We start from the raw sequence: 22,692 nt of genomic DNA on the forward strand, positions 1-22,692 counted from the left end.
ACAAAGGCTCTAATACCCCTTACAGCTCCAGTATTGTCTGGAAGGGGAGATAAAGTCTCAAGTTAGGGGCACTGAAATTAAGTAGACTGATTGTATGGTTTTAGATAAATAAAATAGCTTCGGTGATTTTGTAATAAGGTAGAGATATTAGTAAGGCCCACCTCATAGACTTTTTATGAGGATTATGAGTGGTAACACACACGAATGAAACATACTGCATAGTAATGAGGAAGTGTTCAATAGGTGTTAGCAATGATTACTATTTACTCTAAGAGGCCACGCTGGGCCTCTTCTTACCACAGCAGTTGTGCACGGCAGAGCCTAATTCTGGCCACCCATGGGATCTCTGTAGAAACCCCATGTTTTGTAAAACTTCAGAACAGTATTTAAATATCTCTTGTAAATCAGAGGCAGTATGGTATGAGAAAGAAAGAATCAGTCAAACATGGCTTTAAAATCCCAGTTTAGTTCCCTACTAGCTATCTGGTCCTAGGTAGCTCACTTCACCTTCCAATGACTCAGACTCCTAATTTGTAAAAGTGAAGATAGTACCTGTTTTGCAGAATTGCTCTGAGGCTTGAATAAAATAATGTGTGTAAAGCATCCACGATGGTATCTGGCATGCAGCAGGTGTGTAAGAAGGTACCAGAAATTGGTAAGACCAAGTGCTTGGTTTCTGAGGCTGATCTTAGGGTATTGAAGTCTAAAGATTCCATGCTTTCTGCTCTCAGGTCTCCAGACCAGTGAAGATGCCAAGTTTTATACCCTCTCAACCAGATTTAAGCCATTCAGCAATGAGAACGAGACCTTGGTGGTTCAGTTTTTCAGTAAAACATGAGCAAGGCATTGATTGCGGTGGTGGGTATGTGAAACTCTTTCCTGACACCATGAACCAGGAGGATACGCATTCAGAATTGGAGTATTACATCATGTTTGGTAAGCGCTCTGATAGCAGTTGCTGTCAGCTACATGAGGTCTTCTTTTATTTTCTTACTCTGCCGGGTCTTACTTGCGGCACAATCTTTGTTTCAAGATGCAGGTTCTTTTAGTTGCGGCATGCATGGCATTCAGTTCAGTTCAGTTGCTCAGTTGTGTCCGACTCTTTTCGACCTCATGGGCTGTAGCACGTCAGGCTTCCCTGTCCATCACCAACTCCTGTAGCTTGCTCAAACTCATGTCCATCCAGTCAGTGATGCCATCCAACCATCTCATCCTCTGTCATCCCCTCCTCCTCTTCCCTTCAGTCTTGCCCAGCAACAGGGTCTTTTCCAAGAAGTCAGTTATTCACACCAGGTGGCCAAAGTATTGGAGCTTCAGCTTCAGCATCAGTCCTTTCAATGAATATTCAGGACTGATTTCCTTTAGAATGGACTGGTTGGGGGACTTCCCTGGCGGTCCAGTGGTTAAGACTTCGCCTTCCAGTGCAGGGGGTGAGGGTTCAATCCGTGGCAGGGAGTTAAGATTCCACATGCCTCAGGGCCAATAAATAAATAAATAAATAAGTAAACATTAAAAAAAAAATAGAATGGACTGGTTGGATTTCCTTGCAGTTCAAGGGACTCTCAAGAGTCTTCTCCAACACCACAATTCAAAAGCATCAATTCTTTGGTGCTCAGCTTCCTTTATAGTCCAACTCTCACATCCGTACATGACTACTGGAAAAACTGTAGCTTTGACTAGACAGACCTTTGTCGGCAAAGCAATGTCTCTGCTTTTTAATACACTGTCTGGGTTGGCCATAGCCTTTCTTCCAAGGAGCAAGGGTCTTTTAATTTCATGGCTGCAGTCACCATCTGCAGTAATCTTTGGAGCCCAAGAAAATAAAGTCTGTCACTGTTTCCATTGTTTCCCCATCTATTTGCCAGGAAGTGATGGGACCGGATGCCATGATCTTCATTTTCTGAATGTTGAGTTTTTTTGTTTTTTTTTTTTCCTCTCCCCGTCTGATTTTATTTTTGTGGAACAATACATCATAACCATTACCCTCTTAAATACACACAGAGTACTTAAATCAGTCCACACGTGACTGTTAACACCTTCAAACAGTACTTAACTTTGTGGGATTTCAGACCAGGCGGCCAAGGAGCGGGTGGGCCAGAGTGCCTGGCGGAGCTGAGCCGGCCCCAGCAGCCCCGCCACGGCCCCGCCACTTCTCCTGCGCCCACCACACTCCCCAGGACGAAGGAGCAGGCAGCCGGGCCCCTGGAGGGCCGGGCCTCAGCGACTGAGAGAGGCGCGCTCTGCGTGCTCGGGCCCTCCCGCACACCCTTCACTGGGACCCGGCGCCGGCTCTGGCCACGCGGCCGCCCTAGTGGTGCTGCTGCCGGAACTGCAGGCCGCAGTAGCCGCACGTCCCCGTCTTCGTTTCCTTGTCCAGGTTTATGTACACTCGGGGGTGGCCCAGGGCCCCCCCGCCGCCGTCGCACGATATCACCCGGCTCCCGACTTGGCTCACAGGCTGCTCCGCTATCAGATCAATGGCGAAGTTCTCATTCACCTCTTTCTGACGACCTACAAATCGAACTTTCCTGTAGTCTTCATCGTCATAAACCTGGCCGGTGTGCGTGACCTTCTCCCCGGTCGGCGAGGTCCGCACCCCGAAGCCCCTGGCGCCCCCGGGCAGGCCGCGCGTCACCGCGCCGCCCCGGCCCAGGAGCCGGAGGAAGGTCACCGCCGCCGCCATCTTGCGGGCTGACCTTCCTGAATGTTGAGTTTTAAGCCAACTTTTTCACTCTCCTCTTTCACTTTCATAAAGGGGCTCTTTAGTTCCTCTTCACTTTCTGCCATAAGGGTGGTATCATCTGCATATCTGAGGTTATTGATATTTCTCCTGGCAGTCTTGATTCCAGCTTGTGCATCATCCATCTTTTTTTTTCTTTTTCAGTTGTGGCATGCAGAATCTTTAGTTGCGGCATGCAAGATCTAGTCCCTTGCGGCTGCTGCTGCTGCTGCTAAGTCGCTTCAGTCGTGTCCAACTCTGTGCGACCCCATAGACGGAAGCCCATCAGGCTCCTCCGTCCCTGGGATTCTCCATGCAAGAACACTGACCAGGCATCAAACCCTGGTCCCCTTGCATTGGGAGCCCAGAGTCTTAGACACTGGACCACCCGGGAAGTCCTGGTCCTATGAGATCTTAATGAGAGCCACTGTAGTTCTAGAAAAGGCTCAGATGGACCTGGAACAGGAAATTTCTTTTTTTAAATTTATTGTATTGAAGTATAGTTGATTTACAGTGTTGTCTTAATTTCTGTTTACAGCAAAATAAATCATATATATATATACATATATATGTATAAAATATACATATACACACGCACATTCTTTTTCATATTCTTTGAAGCAGGAAGTTTCTAATGTGATAGTTCCACCTCCCTCTGTAGTAAGACTCTTCAAAGACCTGAGAAAAGCAACTCTAAACATAAATGGTAATATAAATAGATCAAAGAGGTGGAGAGTCACATGGTATTAATAAGTCTATAGTACAAAGAGACATTCTCCATGTCTAAGAATAGGAGAAAGGGACAAGAAACTATGTAGACACCCTGAAATGTACATATATAATACAATAAGCCTTTGTGGTCTGAAGGAGATTCCTGCCCCTCAGGCAGAGAAAGACACAGAAGGTCAGGGAAATTGCCTTTATCCAACATCTGTGGATGCACCTGCAACCTCAGTATACTGGGCCTCTTTGGGGCAGTCCACTCTTACTCAGCTCCTATCCTTAATCAGTTTCAATGTTGTTGATATTTAAAAATAAAGAAATGAGAGCAGCTAATCCCACTGCTAAATCACTGATGAAGAATGTGGATTTTCCTGAATGTTTTTGCAAACATCTTAAACTACACATCTTACATCAACATTTCCTTAAAATTCTCTCTAGATATTTTTTTCTATTCCCAACAAACTCCATCTCTCTCTCTGGCCCTTCCCCAAATCCTCCTCTTAAGCTGCTTCACCCTTTTACTCTCTGCATCACTTCTCCCTCATCTCTCCTTTTTTCTTTAGTATATGTGCTATCAAAGCAAGCACTACTCTCCTTCTTTCTTATATTTCAATGTCTTCCTTATTTTTTAAACCTTTTCTTATGTAGACCAATACAGCATTCTGGGACTCTAAAGTGTGTGTCTTCCACCTCTACTTTTTTCAGAATCCCCCCTTCTCAGAAGGAACTTATATTTCAAGATGTACATGGTGGTTGTAGTAGGGAAATTGGAAATAGGTTTCTTTTAAGGTGATTTTTTTTCAAATTAATATTATTTATTTGATGTTCAAAAAACCCAACAAGTTTTTCTGGGCTATCATCATCTCCATTTTATAAATGGGAAAATAAAGGCAAGAAATTTGCCCAAGGTAAATAAGTGGAAACTCAGATTTTGAACCCAATTTGTCTGGCTGTAAAGCCTGGGCTTTTTCTACTCTACCCTTTTGTATTCTGTTTGGTGGGGACACAGGCATATGAGTCATGTTTTAAAAGACAGAATGAAAGACATACTTTTAAAAAGCTGTTGATGAGGTGCCATGAAATTGCAAAAGATGGCACGACTCAGTCCAACTGGGGGCTTTTTGGGAGAAGGTATTAATTACTCTTTGAAGAATGGGTTAGATTTAACAAGCAGAAAATAAAATAGAGGAAATATAATTCAGCCATAGGAAATTGTGTATACAAAAGCTCGGGGGCATGAAATTCAAATGCAAGTAGAAAAAATGATGAGACCAATGCTTTTGAACTGCAGTGTTGGAGAAGACTCTTGAGAGTCCCTTGGACTCCAAGGAGATCAGACCAGTCAATCTTAAAGGAAATCAATCCTGAATATTCATTGGAAGGACTGATCCTGAAGCTGAAGCTCCAATACTTTGCCCACCTGATGCAAAGAGCCAATTCAGGTGGGCAAGATTGAAGGCAGGAGGAGAACGGGACAATAGAGGACAAGATGGTTGGATGGCATCACTAACTCGATGGAAATGAGTTTGAGCAGGCTCTGGGATATGGTGAAGGACAGAGAAGCCTAGCGTCCTGCAGTCCATGGTGTTGCAAAGAGTCGAACATAACTGAGAGACTGAACAACAACAATGTGGCTAGAGCATACTCTGTGTGTGTGTGTGTGTCAGTTGTGCATGCAGACACATGTTCAGGATAGTCTGAGAGCAATATCATGAGAAATTAAGTTGAAAAACTAGATTAAAAGCTATTCTTGGACCTTTGTCCCTGTTTTCTGGGCTCAGAACCACCAACCAACAGTTTCCTCTAAAGTTTTCACAAAGCAGGAAGAGCCCCAGGCTCTGTTTTTAGTTAAGCTTGGGTTTAAATCTTGGCAATGCTACTGTTTTGCTGTTTGACCTTGTGCAAGTTGCTTAACTTTTATGGGCCACAATTTTTCCAACTAAAAGTTGAGATAGTAATACCTACTTGTGAGAATTAAATGACATGCTCTTACGTGCCTGGCACAGAAGGGGCTTCCAGCTGGGTTTGGTCAGTGGGAGCCCTGGCAGAAGATCACAGGGAGGGAAGAGAGTTGTGTCCCTTGATTGAAAGTCATAGCTTCTCTCCAGGCTGCCCTCTCTACTGAACTCTTTTTTTTTTTTTTTCCCCCTGGGCTCTGATAACCACCTCTTCTCCTCCTCCCTTCAAGCCTAGGGAAGGGAATAGCCCTACTGTTGCTAGCCTGGAATATAGCATTATTCCTTATATTTTCTCAATGTCTTGCTCCCACCATTTAAAATAGTCCCTTTATTAAGTTCTTCTGAAATAATCCTAAATTTGTGTGTGCTATCTATTTCCTGCTGGGACCCTGATGATTACACAGACCATGTCTGTTTTGGCCACAGAACAGGCAAACTGCCTAAAAGTGATGTAAAATCATGTACTGGGATTTAATTTCCAGGCCTTGACATCTGTGGCTTTGGCAACAACAAAGTACAAGTTATCCTTCATTATCAAGGGAAATATCATGAGAACAACAAGACCATCGAGTGCGGGGTGAGTGTATGGGCTCGTCATTAGCTCGTCATTGGGAGAAGGGCAAGCATTTTGAATATGTTATCTGATTTAATCTTTATAACATCCCTCTAAATTAAGTATTATCATCTCCATTTTGCAGATTAGAAAATAGAAAGTGGTATAAATTACAGGAGTTCACACAGAAGAAACTGATCTGAAAGATAGGAAGTAATATAAAGTTGTATCTTGGAAAAAGGGTCAGCAAGTTCCCATTCCCCACTGCTAGATATTGGAAGAGATGGAGGAAGTGGGGAGTGCTGGACTTAGAAATAGGTGGTGAGCTTACCTTAGGAACATCTTGGCTAGAGAGATCTAGGTTGCCTGGTGGGTAATAGCTGGATTTCATCAGCAACTCAACAGGAAGTCACTGAATGTCAACTTTGTATTAGGCCTTGGACTGGGGATAGAGTGAGTCAGGCGTGACCTCTGTTCTCACAGAACTCAGAGTCTAGTAAAGGTAGGAGTCAAACAAAGGAGAATGACTATTTAGTGTAATGGGGGGGTCTATGAGAGCATGGAGGAGACCCCACCCCCACCTGATCTGGTGTCTTAGGAAATGTTTCTTAGAAAAGGTTTCCCCTGTGCTGAACTTTGAATGATGAGCACGAATTGGCCTTGTAAAGGAAGGTGACAATTTTTGGAAGGATTGAGCTACTAGAAGAGGTAATCATATGAGAAAAATTAAGAGGGCTTGAGAAAGAGTAGCACTGAAGAAGTTCGGCCCAACCAGAGCACAGGGGAGAGGCAGAGACCGAGTCCAGAGCTGCCCCTAGAAACTGGGTCATTGAAAAACTTGTTTTCAGGGCAAAGTCCATCCCTACCAGGATGGTACAGGAGCTGTACATACAAGGACTCCTTGGGATCCTGCTCAGAGTAGGCCTTGTTCTGGAACATGCAGATATAGCAGATAAGTCAGACACGATCCCTGCTATTGAGAAGCTTAGAGTCTAGTGGGACAGACAGAAAACCAGAAAAGAAAAAAGGATGACCAGAGTTATGATGAAGGGAAGGATGGGAACTAAGGAGACCAGAGGAATGTGTACTTAGGAGAATGAGACCCAAAGACTCTTTTGGGTCAACCAGAGAAATAGGATGAGGAATATGATACAGTGTGTTTGTGACTATGTGGGAGGTGGCATTCAGGAACTGAGAGTCTGTTTTAGATGGTGCATTTAATGCTTGAGGTCCAACAGGGGACTGAAATATTCCTCTTTCTCTTTCTAGATCAATAAAGATACTCACCTGTGCACTCTCATTATTTGCCCCAGTGCGAATAATTGTCAATAAGCAAGTAGAAGCTGGGGATTTGGAGGACGACTGGGCCTTCTTGCCTCCCAGGTAGATAAAAGACCCCTATGCCCAGAAACCAAGGAAATGGGATGAACAGCTGCAAATAGAAGATCCTGAAGATAAGAAACCTGAGGTCAAAAGGTGTTTCCTGGGAAGCAACAGGGGATCTTAGCTGTGGGAATGGGCAAAGGAGGCTGGAAACCATGGAGCACAAACCAGAGACAACAGTCCCTCAAGGAGGTATCCAGCTAAATACTGGTATCCAAAGAAGCATGGAGGGAAGAGGAAAGCACCACACATTTGTTCAGGATCTATTGATCCTGCTAGCAGCCTCAATGAGGATAAGGAAACTGACACTTAAAAATGAAGTGACTTGCCCAAGCTCACGTACATTAGAACCAACATTTGAATCTGGATATATTTCACACTAAAGTTACTGAAATGGGAAATGTGTGGAGTATACAGACTGATTCATTATTAGTCACTGGAAAGCTGTACTGGATACAGCTATGAATAGAACAATTCAGGGACTGTGAATCCTCTTGGGTTTCAGAATCTAGTGAGGGATACAGGCAGGTACACAGATGCAGGTCACACTGTGTAATTAATGGTGAGAGTCAGGGAAGCCAAATGCTGTGGGAGCCATGAGTAGGTTCCTAATTCAGGTTGAGTTGGGGTGTAGGTGATGTTGGGACTCTGGTGTCAGACGGATATGGGTTTGTATCGGAGTACCACCATTTACTAACTATAACATCCCACCTATAAACAGACCTTGGGCAAGGAACTTAGGTGCTGTGAAATTTCACAAACAGGGTTTTTATAATACCTTTATGTGAAAGTTGTTGTAAAGATTAAATGAGCTAATACATACAATTTAGTGCCTGGTACATGATAAGTCCTTAATACATGGCATTTATATGTTAATTGTGTACTGAACTTCAAAGAGCAAATTCACTAAAGCAAGGGAAATTGAGTTGAAGGGAAGATATTCTAGACCCACAGCAGGTATGAAGACACATCAGTTAAGCAGAAAGTAACATGGTTATGCGAAGAACTGAAAGACGTAGTTTAGTATTTTGGGAACATAAAGTTCAAGGTGGTGAGTGAGTGGGAGATGAGATGGAATGCTCTGTTGGAGCCAGGTCATGGAGGGCCTCACCTGCTGGGCTGCTGCTCCTTAGGGCAGAGCAGATTCAGCTTCATGTAGAGGAGATGCTCAGGGTTAAGTGAGGAGCACCATGGCACCCAGCAACTGGAATTCATTCCCTAAAGAGAAGCCTGTAGAGAAGTGGGCAAGCCCCAGCCGTGTGTAAGGAGACTCAATGGGCTCCAAACCCAGGAGGAAGGAGGTATGGTCAGGTAATTAAGGTAGATGATCAAGCAGTGTCTGGACCTTCAGTACCCTGGGAAAATTAGGGGTTGGGTTAGTTCCAGACCCAGCAGGCAGGCTCAAAGCAGCAAGACTAGTCATTGACTGTTCCTCCTGGTGTGGACCACGCACCTAATGTAGTCAGGGATGGATCTAGGCTTGGGGCAGAGGGGAGAGGCTCAGGCCTCCATGCTCCCTGTTGAGTGGACCTAGAGAAGGTAGAAACTACTTAGGTAGGCTGGACCTATCAAGTCTATAGACCCCAGGATAAGATGCTGACTGTTAATATTTCAGAACCACAAAGCAGCTGAGAGAGCCCAGGAACCAGGGAACTTAATGCTGGTGAAAGCCTGTGAGCCTAGTGCGCTTGGCATCAAAGCATTTACTTAAGTCTGAGAAATGGTCAGTACCAAGGTGAACTGTCAGGTAGATAGAGCAGAACTTTAGGGGCTCCAGAGCAGAAGAAATATGAAAATTAGGACAGGCTGTAACTGGGAGTTGTCTTAGGAAATAGAAGGGAGCTGGGGTACAAAGGAGGACTGATACAGATCTGGGAGCATGCTGGGGTCCAAGCCAGGTCACTAAAACAGGTCTTTAGGAAGAGGGACCCAGGCTAGAAGAGTTGTTCTAATAATGGGGCATATGACTGTGGAAGGGAAAGAACCAGGATAAGGAAAACTCCCAGCTTCTCTGAGCTTAAAGTTGTCAGGGTCAGAAGGATGGAGAATTTGAGGAGAGGCTGGATTGCTTAAAGGCTTTTTCTCTGCCGCATGTATTAGATTTGTTTGCAGAGTCCTGAGCTGGGCTTTCATAGGGATGACGACAGGAGAGCAGCAGGTCCACTTGACATATTCAGGACCCCAGTTTCATTCTGGCCCACCCATCTGTCTTCCTGGAGGAACGTTTTATTTTAGAACTGGGAAGACTTTGACTACATCCCTGACCCAGACGCCAAGAAGCCAGACAGCTAGAATGAGGCAATGGATGGGGAGTGGGAAGGGCCCCTGACACCGAACTTGAAGTATAAGGTGAGTTGCAGTGTGTGTGTGGGGGGTCTCTCCTTACAATCAGTGTGAGAAATAAGAAGAGATGGTGTAAACTTTAATTTACAGAACAGAAACACTAAGATCCTGTGGTTATCTTCCTGCTTCCCCATTGCCCTGTTTCCCTGTTTCCCTCCATAAGTTTGTAGCTTCATCTGGGCCCTGTACTCACGGCTGTGTCTGGCTGGGAGCAGGTGGGCTGGTCAAGGTCGATGCTGGGAGGCAGAGGTCCAGGGAGCCCTAAGCAAAGAGTTTGTCCCAAGTGGTGGATAACAGCCAAAGGAACATGATCACAATAGGAAATGGGTCTGGGGTCAGGGACCAGAAGTCTCAGAAGTGGTCCAGAAAGGGGAAGAGTAGGACATGAATAGCCAAACATGCTGGGGCAGGGGGCTTCTTTTTAAGGGCCAAGTCCTGACCTCATGTCAGAAGTGAGAGGGAACTAAAGGAAGAAACTATCAAATGGTCCAGAGACAGAACTGACTGAAATAAGTATTGTTTTATTTGGCCCCAGTTTCCTGTGCTGTACACCATGAAGAGAATGGCACCAAGTCCAGAGTCCTTAGATGGTGGTCCCTATGAAGCTACGTTTCTTAACCCCATGATCAAACTTGCACAGAGAGCTGGGACCAGGCTCATAATGGGTCTCTGCCGCCTAGTTCAGATCCCTCTGGGGAGAAAGAGGAACCTGGAAGCGTCTTGTGAGTTAGCTCAAAGAAAAGGAAAGAAGCTCCAGGAAGCCTGCTCTGAATCCTTATGCCTAATCCACAATTGTCTTTATAAACTGATTAGTCTTTCTAATTGCATGAGAAGAATGGAAAAATACTAATGCCACGTTCACTCTTTGGTTCTTTGCTTAGGGGCAATGGAAACCTCGGATCATTGACAATTCCAATTACCAGGGGGAGTGGATTCATCCAGAAATAGACAACCCTGAATATAAGCCTGATCCCAACATTTGCCACTATTACATCAGTGTCCTTGGCCTGGACCTTTGGCAGGTAAAGCTCTCTGGGCTCAGAGCCATTGGACAACAGTCCTTCTGAAGTTTCCACAGAGTGGAGAGAGCTCCAGACTGGAAATTACAAGAACTGAATGAGCCTTGTTCTTTCTAAATCTCAAACTGTTCATCTTTAAAATGGGGCTAGTTATATTTATCCTGATAATTATAATGGCTAAAATTTACTGAGTCTCTACCCTATACCAAGCTCTATTTCAAGGACTCTGCAAATGCCATTAATTCTACACTTTGAAATCCCCTGTACCTAAATGTGGAAACTGACATTCAGAAAAGTTAGCTAATTTGCCCAAAGACACATCTGGTAAGCAGAGAAGCTGGGATTTGAGTACAGGCCTTTCTGAGGCTAGATTCAGTGTTCTAATAGTTTGCATTGCTAGTCTAGTCCTACATGAATCTTGGGGGGTAGTTCTGGAGATAAAAGGGAAGGGAATCAGAGATGTGGTAAAACTCTGAAATGCTCAAATCCCCAGAGAGATGTTGGGGCTGATTGTTCCAGCCATGATGATAAATCCTGACCTTGTCTCCCTCTTCCTGGCTCTGACTGGAAGGGAAAGAGGGGGGCTCAGAAACTCAGGCTGTTGGACTGTTGTTTTCTTCCAATGAGACCTGTTATGATTCTTCCCCAACTCAGGAGAAAGAGAGTACCTCAAGTGCATGCCCCAGAGGGAAAACTTTAGCCCAGAAGACCTCTTGGAAACTACAATCTATGTAGTATGGGAATTCCCTTGGAAAGGAAGGGAAAGTAAACATTACTATCAGCTTATTATTACCCCATGTTGTATTTGAGAGAATTAAGAATCAGAAATGTCACGTGATGTGCCCAAGAGCACACAGGTAGTGCATGGGAGAGACAGGATTCAAAGACCTGTCAGCCTAAGTCCTTTACTGACTACATCCACTGTACAATGGAGCCTCTAGAAAGTGAAGCCACTGGTTCTTGGGTATATTCTGGAATGTTTCATGGCCAGGGAAATCTCTGTCTCTGACCAGTGATTTCTACAGTTCAGGGCTGCTAAAGGTCTCTTGAACAGACACCCACTATTTGAAGTTTTCTTGGATTATTTATTTCAACTTTATTGGTTTCCTGATTCAGTGACGTCAGCAAACAAGTGCAAGGAGATGAGGTAGGTAAATTACCAGGTACACAGTAGAGGTTCAGGAGAGAAGGAAAGAAGAAAGAGCAGAGGGACACATGTTCTTTCTTTGCTTTCTTATCTGAAGAATATGGATGCAGTCTCTACAAGTTCCCATTACCTCTTTTTTTTCAGTTGTCCCTTTTTAATAATAGGAACTTTCTACATCTTGTAAAAATATGTGGTCATGTTAACATGCCTAATCTGATTGTTTCCTTAAAATGAGTTGGGTTTTTTTTCTATAGAAAACATTACGGCACACACTAAACAGTATCTTTGTTCATCTACAAAATTTTAAAATTATTTGGCGCTAATTGCTCTGAGTTCTATCTTCCTCCTCCAATAGGCAAAACTTCCTATTTGAGAATTTAAACCGTGCTGAAGGAGTGTTTCTCAAACTGTCATACACGTATGAATCACTCAGATCTTAATAAAATGCAGATTCTGATCCAGCAGGTCTGGGATGAATCCTGAGAGACAACATTTCTGAAACTCCAGCAAGATCTCTTTATCTATTTTTCCTCTTGTAACACAGTTCTGCACAGCTGACATCACCCTTGCAGGCATCCTGTTAAGTTCTAGTTGGGTCTGGCACTCCCAAGTCCTACTCCACCCTACTCACTTAGCCAACCCAGCACATCCAGCTCACCACAGGGTCCCTGCCTCTCACTGGAAAGCCTAGCGACTCTCAGTGTGGAAATGAGTGGGGATTCGCTCACTGGCTCTTCCAGCCTGGGTTTCCAAATGCTCTGCGAACCCATCACCCTCTGCATCAGGTCCTAGCCTAGTAAGTTTCTTTTTTTTTTCCCTAGTAAGTTTCTTAACCTTTCTGCTTAGTTCCCGACCCAGCCTGCTCTCTTCCATACAAAATTCCTTTTCTTTCCTTCTTTTTTTTCCTCTTAGGCAGAAGATACTGCCGTCTTTCATTGGGACAGAGGCTGGAAGGAGATGGCAGTGAACAAAGAAAACACTTTCTCTTAGCTTTGGGACTCCTTATGATCTTTGAAGGAGTACAGCCTAGCAGTCATAATGCAGAGCACGTTGACATTCCTTAGGTCATATGGTCTGTGTCACAGCCCTATGGGGCTGGAAGGTAGGGTTTATCATCTTCATTTTACTGACCAAGAAGTGGAGGCCTTAGAGAGGTGACATGACTTGTCAAGATCTCATAGCTAGTAAGTGGCTAAATCTATACTCTTTCCATTTTATGATTCAAGTGGGACATCAAGGAAACTAGGTAACTTTCAGTGAATTAATTTTTTAAGTCTCACGAAAGTCTTTCTCACAGGTTCTCTCCTGAGAAGTGTGTGAAGGAAACAGGGAAGTCATAGTTTCTTTCATTGTCCAGATAAAAACATGGAGACACAGAGAGAGAGGATAGAGTAGACTGAGGTCCCTCCAGTAGTGAGGTTTAGGAAGCAGGACTGGCCCTCATGTCCTGATTCTCAGCTGGAGGCAGAGCCATGAGTTTAGTGTAAGGGGGATGGAGGTAAAGGAGCACCAAAGAGAACAGGGGAGATTGGAAACATTTCTTGTGGGAGTACGAACAATGACATGACTGAAGCGACTTAGCAGCAGCAGCAGCAGGAACAATGGAAGAGCCAAAAAATGAGCAGTTCTCCAACCAAGGCTACTGACAACTCAACAGAGAAAAACAAAACATCCAACTCAAAAAAGAAAAAAAAATCCCAAAGAAAAAAAATCATAAAGTTGCATAAAAAATTATTAAAACAGATTTTTCAAATTGCTCAGAGGAAATGAACAATCTCTATCCAAAGTGGCTATTTTGTCATTTATTTTTTTGCTGAAGGCAGGGTTGGTGAGATGACGTAAGCCAAATAAACTTCTTTCTTATTTAAAAAAGGAAAACAAAACTTTTTTCAAACCTGAGAGGGAGGCTATGGGGATAACACATGCTGCAAACTTTCTCTTGGTCACACAACTGCTCTCACACAATTAATTTGCTGATTTATTTAACAGTGCTGAAGTTTAAAAATCCAGAATGACCCTCCTGTGTTTCTTTTGAAACATATGCAGATACTGAAAAATTATGATAATAACTTACCATTTATAAAATGACTATTATAAACACTGTGTTTTATGATTGTTATAAACACTATATTATTTCTAATGTTCATGATAACACTGCAAGGGAGTTATTTTTAATACTTCACTTGTGAGGGAATAAATAGATGGGGAAACAATGGAAACAGTGACAGACTTTATTTTCTTGGGCTCTAAAATCACTGCAGATGGTGACTGTAGCCATGAAATTAAAAGACGCTTGCTCCTTGGAAGAAAAGCTATGACAAACCTAGACAGCATATTAGAAAGCAGAGACATTCTTTGTTAACAAAGGTCTGTCTAGTCAAAGCTATGGTTTTTCCAGTAGTCGTATATGAATATGAGAGTTGGACCATAAAGAAAGTTGAGCACCAAAGAATTGATGCTTTTGAACTGTGGTGTTGGAGAAGACTCTTGAGAGTCCCTTGGACTGCAAGGAGATCCAACCAGTCCATCCTAAAGGAAATCAGTCCTATTCATTGGAAGGACTGATGCTGAAGCTGAAGCTCCAGTATTTAGCCACCTGATGTGAAGAACTGACTTCTTAGAAAAGACCCTGATGCTGGGCATGATTGAAGGCAGGAGGAGAAGGGGATGACAGAGGATGAGATGATTGGATTGCATCACTGACTGGAGGGACATGAGTCTGAGTAAGCTCTGGGAGTTGGTGATGGACAGGGAAGCCTGGCGTGCTGCAGTCCATGGGGTTGCAAAGAGTTGGACACGACTGAGTGACTGAACTGAACTATGAGGGAATAGGCTCCGAGGAGTTGAATAACATCCTCCAAGTCACACAGATAGTATGTTGTTGAGTTGGTCTGACCCCATGACCTCTGCTCTTCCTATTGTATTTCTCTATCATTGATAAATGCTGAAAGCACTTTTTTCAGCTACTCCTTATGACATGTGGGATCTTAGTTCCCTGACTAGGGATCAAACCAGTGCCTCCTGCAATGGAATTTTGGGTTCTTAACCACTGGACCACCAGGGAAGTCCAATGAACACTGAAATTATTATATGACATTGACTAATTCATCTTTTTCTGTAATTGTAAATATTAAGTATATTATTTTAAGAAAATAGAGAAATATGGTAGAGAACTGTGCTCACACTTCTTGTCAAACCTTTTCTTTTCCTTGTATTCTTTTAGTTTTTCTGACTATATTGAGGAGAGAACCTTAAAAATTGTAAGTTTCATCTGTAAGTGATATCAGAGGTAGATCCTGTCAATCTGAACTGGGGCAAGAGCCACTGGGCAGCAATTTGGAGCCTGAGAGAGTGACGGAAATTTCTTCACAACCCTCTGAAAGAGTCAGAGGCTTGGGGGAAATAGCATCTTGGGAAACAGTAATGTAACTTATTTCTAGAGCAGATCAGCTAAGGTGGTACAGCATTCTGGAGCTTTTCTATTCTTCATCACTTTTTTATTCCCTCACTCCGCCTCACTTATTGATTAAAATCTCTGGGCTCCTGGCCTGGGAATCTGCATTTTGCAAAGCTTCCAGTTGATGTTTTTTTAAGCTGGTCGACCTAGTTCTAACAATCCCATCATTTTCATTTCAACAGGTGAAATCAGGCAGCATCTTTGACAATTTCCTTCTTACAAATGATGAAGAGTTTGCAGAGGAGGTTGGAAATATGACCTGGGGAGCAAGAAAAGTAAGATATTCACTCATATGGATTTCCAGATGTCTGACTCCTCAGCTGTGCACTGTTCTCTGCATTTAAAAAATCAGTCTCATAGTCATCATCTCATTTGCTGGTTACATGGCCCTGAGAGGCAGGGTAAAGAATTTGTATTCATTGGACATCTAAAACCTTATACCTAACTCTATGAACATTTCTAAACATCTCCCCACTTAGCCCTTAAAACAACCCAGCAAGACATTACAGTTTGTTTGTTTTTAATTTTTACGGGAGTAGCATTGCTTTACAATGTTGTGTTAGTTTCTACTGTACAGCAGAATTAATCACTATACATAGTCCATAGGGTTGCAAAGAGTTGGACACGACTGAGCAACTGAACCAGACTGATACATATACATATATCCCCCTTTTCAGATTTCCTTCTAATTTAGGTCACCACAGTTCATTAAGTAGAGTTTTCTATACTACTGCAGTGTATTCTTATTAGTTGTGTGTTTCATACATAGTATCAATAGTGTATATGTGTCACAAGGCAGATATTTTTATTCCCACTTTTCAAACATAGGAATTGAGATTCAGAGAGTATATATAAACTGTGCAAGGTCACACACAACCTTTAACTTGTTGAGTCAGAATGCACACCTCTTCTGTGTCACATTCCCTGCTCACAGTATGGTGACCTTGAAGGGAGCCACCGAAGCCATTTCTGATGGATGATGTGGAAAAGGAAGCAAGGTGTTAGTGCTGTCTACCAGCTACCCTGCTCTCCTAGAACTATTTTATGGGTGGAGTGATACTTAGGACAATGGTTTCTTAATGGAGCCGCCCTTCATCCAGACCACCTGGTTCTGCAGGAAGGGCCACTGAAGCAGGTTTGTGGCCAATGCCTGATCACCCTAAAGGAGACTAGGCCCATACTTAGAGCAGTAGCAAAGCACAGGCATCAAAAAGAGATTTTTGATAGAACTTTAGTATTTAAACTTTTCAAAGAGGCAGTGATAGAGTCACCATAGAAAAAAATAAAAGTTAGATATTTTTACACTTTTTAGTCTGGTTTTGTTTTTATTTTGAGGTTATCATCTAACATTGTTTTACTGAGGTAATATTACATATTGGTTTAGAACATGAGTTTTAGCACTAGATTGCTTAGGTTCAAATCCAGGCTCTATTACTTGGTAGCTGTAGGATCTTAGGCAAGTTATTTAACCTCTTCAGTCTCCTCATCTATAAATTGTGAATATGATAGCAATTATCTTTTCAGTTCAGTTCAGTTCAGTCGCTCAGTCATGTCCGACTCTTTGCGACCCCATGAATCGCAGCACACCAGGCCTCCCTGTCCATCACCAACTCCCGGAGTTCACTCAGACTCGTGTCCATCGAGTCAGTGATGCCATCCAGCCATCTCATCCTCTGTCGTCCCCTTCTCCTCCTGCCCCCAGTCCCTCCCAGCATCAGAGTCTTTTCCAATGAGTCAACTCTTCACATGAGGTGGCCAAAGTACTGGAGTTTCAGCTTCAACATCATTCCTTCCAAAGAAATCCCAGGGCTGATCTCTTTCAGAATGGACTGGTTGGATCTCCTTGCAGTCCAAGGGACTCTCAAGAGTCTTCTCCAACACCACAGTTCAAAAGCATCAATTCTTCAGCGCTCAGCCTTCTTCACAGTCCAACTCTCACATCCATACATGACCACAGGAAAAACCATAGCCTTGACTAGACGGACCTTAGTCAGCAAAGTAATGTCTCTGCTTTTGAATATGCTATCTAGGTTGGTCATAACTTTCCTTCCAAAGAGTAAGCGTGTTTTAATTTCATGGCTGCAATCACCATCTGCAGTGATTTTGGAGCCCCCCAAAATAAAGTCTGACACTGTTTCCACTGTTTCTCCATCTATTTCCCATGAAGTGATGGGACCGGATGCCATGATCTTCATTTTCTGAATGTTGAGCTTTAAGCCGACTTTTTCACTCTCCTCTTTTACTTTCATCAAGAGGCTTTTTAGGTCCTCTTCACTTTCTGCCATAAGGGTGGTGTCATCTGCATATCTGAGGTTATTGATATTTCTCCCGGCAATCTTGATTCCAGCTTGTGTTTCTTCCAGTCCAGCGTTTCTCATGATGTACTCTGCATAGAAGTTAAATAAGCAGGGTGACAATATACAGCCTTGACGTACTCGTTTTCCTATTTGGAACCAGTTTGTTGTTCCATGTCCAGTTCTAACTGTTGCTTCCTGACCTGCATACAGATTTCTCAAGAGGCAGGTTAGGTGGTCTGGTATTCCCATCTCTTTCAGAATTTTCCACAGTTTATTGTGATCCACACAGTCAAAGGCTTTGGCATAGTCAATAAAGCAGAAATAGATGTTTTTCTGGAACTTTCTTGCTTTTTTGATGATCCAGCGGATGTTGGCAATTTGATCTCTGGTTCCTCTGCCTTTTCTAAAACCAGCTTGAACATCAGGAAGTTCATGGTTCACGTATTGCTGAAGCCTAGTTTGGAGAATTTTGAGCATTACTTTACTAGCATGTGAGATGAGTGCAATTGTACAGCAGTTTGAGCATTCTTTTGCATTGCCTTTCTTTGGGGTTGGAATGAAAACTGACCTTTTCCAGTCCTGTGGCCACTGCTGAGTTTTCCAAATTTGCTGGCATATTGAGTGCAGCACTTTGACAGCATCATCTTTCAGGATTTGAAATAGTTCAACTGGAATTCCATCACCTCTACTAGCTTTGTTCGTAGTGATGCTTTCTAAGGCCCACTTGACTTCACATTCCAAGATGTCTGGTTCTAGATGAGTGATCACACCATCGTGATTATCTGGGTCGTGAAGATCCTTTTTGTACAGTTCTTCTATGTATTCTTGCCATCTCTTCTTAATATCTTTTGCTTCTGTTAGGTCCATACCATTTCTGTCCTTTATCGAGCTCATCTTTGCATGAAATGTTCCCTTGATATCTCTAATTTTCTTGAAGAGATCTCTAGTCTTTCCCATTCTGTTGTTTCCCTCTATTTCTTTGCATTGATCGCTGAAGAAGGCTTTCTTATCTCTTCTTGCTATTCTCTGGAACTCTGCATTCAGATACTTATATCTTTCCTTTTCTCCTTTGCTTTTTGCTTCTCTTCTTTTCACAGCTATTTGTAAGGCTTCCCCAGTGCTTTTTTGCAGTCCCTGGCATAAAGTAAAGTGAAATTGCTCAGTTGTGTCTAACCCTTTGCGAGCCCATGAACTGTAGCCTACAAGGCTCCTCGGTCCATGGAATTTTTCAGGCAAGAGTACTGGAGTGGGTTGCCATTTCCTTCTCCAGGGGATCTTCCTGACCCAGGGATCAAACCCAGGTCTCCCGCATTGCAGGCAGACACTTTACCGTCTGAGCCACCAGGGAAGCCTTTAAATGTTGCTTACTCAACAAAGCCTGTCTTGACCAAAGAGCAAAATCCCCATGAAGACAGGCATATAGTAATTGCTCAATAAATGGTACTTATTATTATTAACCTGTATATTCACTTGGCAAATATTTTGAGTACCTGTTCAAAGTACTATTGTAGTTGTTGGGGATACGCCAGTGAAATAAAACAGAAAAGTTTCCACCCTCATGGGGCTTACATTCAAGGGAGACCAACAAGAACCATACAAGGAAGTAAATATATATGATGAGATGGTGAGATAAACTACAGAAGACAAGAAAGCAAGAGAGAGGCCTGTCATCATGGGGATTTTGCTCTTTAGTCAGGAGAGGCTTTGTTGAGTAAGCAACATTTAAGTAACTTGGAGGAATAAGGAGCAAACCACACAGGTATTTGGGAAGAAAAGCCTTCTGGTAGAGAGAATAGCAAATGCAAAATCTCTGAAATAGAAGCATAACTTGCTTGTCCAAGAAAGAGTAAGAAGGACAATGTAACTAGAACTGAGTGAGAGAAAGAGTAGTTGCCGCCACTTCTCTGAATAAAATGGGAAGCATTTTTAGCAAAGGAGTAATATGAACTGGCTCATAGATGAATATGTTACTCCGGCTGCTGTGTTGCAAAAGACTGTAACAATAAAGGCAGAAGTGAGTGGTGGTGGTGAAGGCAGAGAAATGTGCAGATTCCAGGTTCATTTTGAAGGCAAAATTCACAGGAATGATGGATTAGATACAAAATATGAGTGGGAGTAAAGAGGGATGGCTCCAAAGTTTTTGACTCCAGTGATTAGAAGGGTGGAGTTATTGAGATAGGGAAGAACAGAAAGGAGCATATCTGGTGTAGGAGTGGGGACAGAAACAAATAACATGTTATTAAATGTTAAGTCAGATATGATGATTAGAAATCCAAATGTTAATGAGGCAACTGGATACAACCTGAATAAGAGATATAATAGTCCATTTGGGAGTCATCATCCTATAGGTAATACTTGAAGACCCATGACTCTGGATGAAATCCCCTATGGAGAGGGTATATATAGAAGGAAGATTCAAGGATGAGCTTTGGAAAGAAAGTGAAGTCACTCAGCATGTCTGACTCTTTGCGACCCCATGGACTGTAGCCCACCAGGCTTCTAAATCATGGGATTTTCCAGGCAAGAATACTGGAATGGGTTGCCATTTCCTTCTCCAGACGATCTTCCCTACCCAGGGATCGAACCCAGGTCTCCCATATTGCAGGCAGACTCTTTACCATCTGAGCCACCAGGGAATCCCGATGAGTTTTGGAGCACCCCAGTATTTAGAGATCAGGGAGAGAAAGTGGAACCAGCAAAGAAGACAGAAAAAGTAGCCAGTGAGGTAGGAAGAGAACAGAAGACTATCCTGTAGACTAAGTGAAGAAAGCATTTTAAGGGGAAAAGGAGTGATCAATTGTATTGGATGGTCAATAAAGATGAGGACTTAGAATGTACCTCTGAATTTAGTAACATGGAGTTCATTGGTGACTCTGATAAGAGCAGTTTCAGTGAAGTGGAAAAAATGGGTTTGAAAAAGAATGAAAGAAGAACCACCAGAGACATAAGTATAAACTAGTGTTTTGAGGAGTTTTGTGGTAAAAAAAAAAAGGGGGGGGTAGAGAGAACAGGGTGGCAGGTAAAAGGAAATGTTGGTCAAGATTTTTTGACCAACCTGCCTGCTTTTATGTTAATGGGAATGATACAATAAAGAGAAAAACAATATTGGAGAAAAAGAGAATTGCTAGAGCACTGTTCTTGAGACTATGAGAGTGGGTGAGATCTAGTGCTCAAGGTGTGCTGGCTTCCCGTAGGAGTACAGCTATTTCATCCATAATGACAGGAAAAAAGGAATGACCATATAAAAAATATAGGCAGGTGAGTAGAGGTGGTGACAGTACATGTAGCTGGATTCTCTGGGAAGCAGATGGACACCAAGATGGTGTTAAAAATGCAGGTGATTTATTGCAGGTAATGCCTGGGGAAGATGAAGGGTAGAGGGTGTAGGAATAGGCACTTCTGAAAGGGGAAAGGGAAAGGAGGGTTGGGTAGGAATTATAGCCAAATGCAGTGCAGCTCTGAGAAAACCTTGCTAGCCCGACATGGCTCCAGGGGAAAAGAAGGAGAGTGAATCAAACACAGAACTATGGTAGGCTCACCAGTTAGCACTGAGGTCTCCCTTGAGTTCAGTTTTAATGAATTTAAAATGAGGAGAATCAGTTTGTTTTCATTATTTTCTGTAGTCATTCTCTCTGCTTAGGTGCAGGCATGGCAAACTGGGATTAATCAGATTTGAGGACCTGTCCAACTAAGGGAGGGAAGGGCAAGGGAGTTGAGGATGTTTGCAAGAGAGTAATCATATAAAAATACAGAAAGGAGGATAGTGGAGGTATGAGTTGGATGAGGTCCAATGAAAAGGAAATGGTTCAATGGATTGTTATAGGTCCAGGCGGGCTTGAGGAGTTGGTAGAGTTTGGTTACCTTTGGCAAGATCTAGCTTGGTAAAGAATGGAGGGTAGAAACAGATCAGTGAGTAGAGCAGTAAGAGGGAAGTAAAGAGATAGAGACGTTAACTGTGGCCAGTGCTTTCCAGGCATGAGAAAATGAAGGCTTGACTGAAAGAGGGAGTATGCCCCCACAACACAATAATGAGGCAAACACAACAAGATGTCAAGCATTTGCTCCCAGTAGGGTGGTCAAGGGCCCCAGCCTATAGGGCATGCAGTTTCTCAATCTAGCTTTGTCTCCGAGGACTGGCTAAAAGACTACTTGGCCCAGATTCTCTATGTTGAGGATTAAAGACCTAGAGGAGTTCCAAGTCTGTCCTTTAAGGGCCCTCTGAGCAGTAAAATTCATGATAATGGCTCTCAGGATCAAATTCTAGAGCCTAGATGACCCATTAGAGATCACAGAAATTCTACTTCTGACTGCAAGTTTGTACTTGCTATAGTTCAAAAGCAAATTCAAAGAGCTTCATAAAAACTCTTTTACAGTGATATAGCAGAAAGAGGGTCAAACTCAGAACCAGAAAACCTGATTTCTAATTCTAGTTCTACAACTCACTAACTGTATAGCTTGGGCCAGTCATTTAATCAATCTGAACCTCATATTCCTAGAAAATGGGACCTCGTACATTGTTGTAAAGAACAGAAAGCAGGTGCATATTGTCTCACACCATGATTGGCAGTGCTGTAGGCATTCAGTAAATGTTTGTTGAATCTGAACCAATTTTAGTTATGAACAAATTATACACACACACACACACACACTTCTTTCCACTCCACACATACTAAAAATTTGTATGTAAATAAACACTGTACCACAAATCTTTAAGTGTGTGGGGATATGCCAGACGTTTCCAAAGTGATTTAACTTTGTTTATAGCATTTGTAAATTACTATTTTGAAATTCCATACTCTAAACAAGATGTAGAGAAGCAATGGAGAGAACTGTATGAAGAAATGGAAAAAAGAAAACGGGAAGAAGAGGCCAAGAAGAAAGAGGAAAGGGAATATGACATTTGGGGAATTGAAGAAGAGGGAAGTGAAGAAGATTCTGCTGAGGAACCAGGAAATGACAGGCAGCTGAAGGAAGAGGATGATGAAAGAGCATTTCTGGGTGAAAATGTAGAAGTCCATGTTGACTGGAAGGATGAACTATAACTGGGTAAAAGGTGGTCCCCACTCAGAGGCAAATGATACTGCTTAGAAGGA

At 42.9% G+C, this 22,692-nt stretch overlaps 1 protein-coding gene across 1 annotated transcript; it reads right to left on the minus strand.

The window, feature by feature from the left end:
* Positions 1 to 1,912: 1,912 nt before the first annotated feature.
* On the minus strand, positions 1,913 to 2,694 carry LOC120856159 (NADH dehydrogenase [ubiquinone] iron-sulfur protein 6, mitochondrial). The gene has a single exon (XM_040231191.1). It carries the CDS (start codon positions 2,681 to 2,683, stop codon positions 2,309 to 2,311), a length of 375 nt encoding a protein of 124 aa, XP_040087125.1. The 5' UTR covers positions 2,684 to 2,694; the 3' UTR covers positions 1,913 to 2,308.
* Between the last annotated feature and the right edge of the window lie 19,998 nt (positions 2,695 to 22,692).

Source organism: Oryx dammah, unplaced genomic scaffold, assembly GCF_014754425.2.
Source record: "Oryx dammah isolate SB20612 unplaced genomic scaffold, SCBI_Odam_1.1 HiC_scaffold_28, whole genome shotgun sequence".
NCBI classification, from domain to species: Eukaryota; Metazoa; Chordata; class Mammalia; order Artiodactyla; family Bovidae; genus Oryx; species Oryx dammah.

Excerpts from the sequence above, each read along its gene's own strand:
- LOC120856159 (XM_040231191.1), bottom strand. The coding sequence starts at position 2,683 with ATGGCGGCGGCGGTGACCTTCCTCCGGCTCCTGGGCCGGGGCGGCGCG.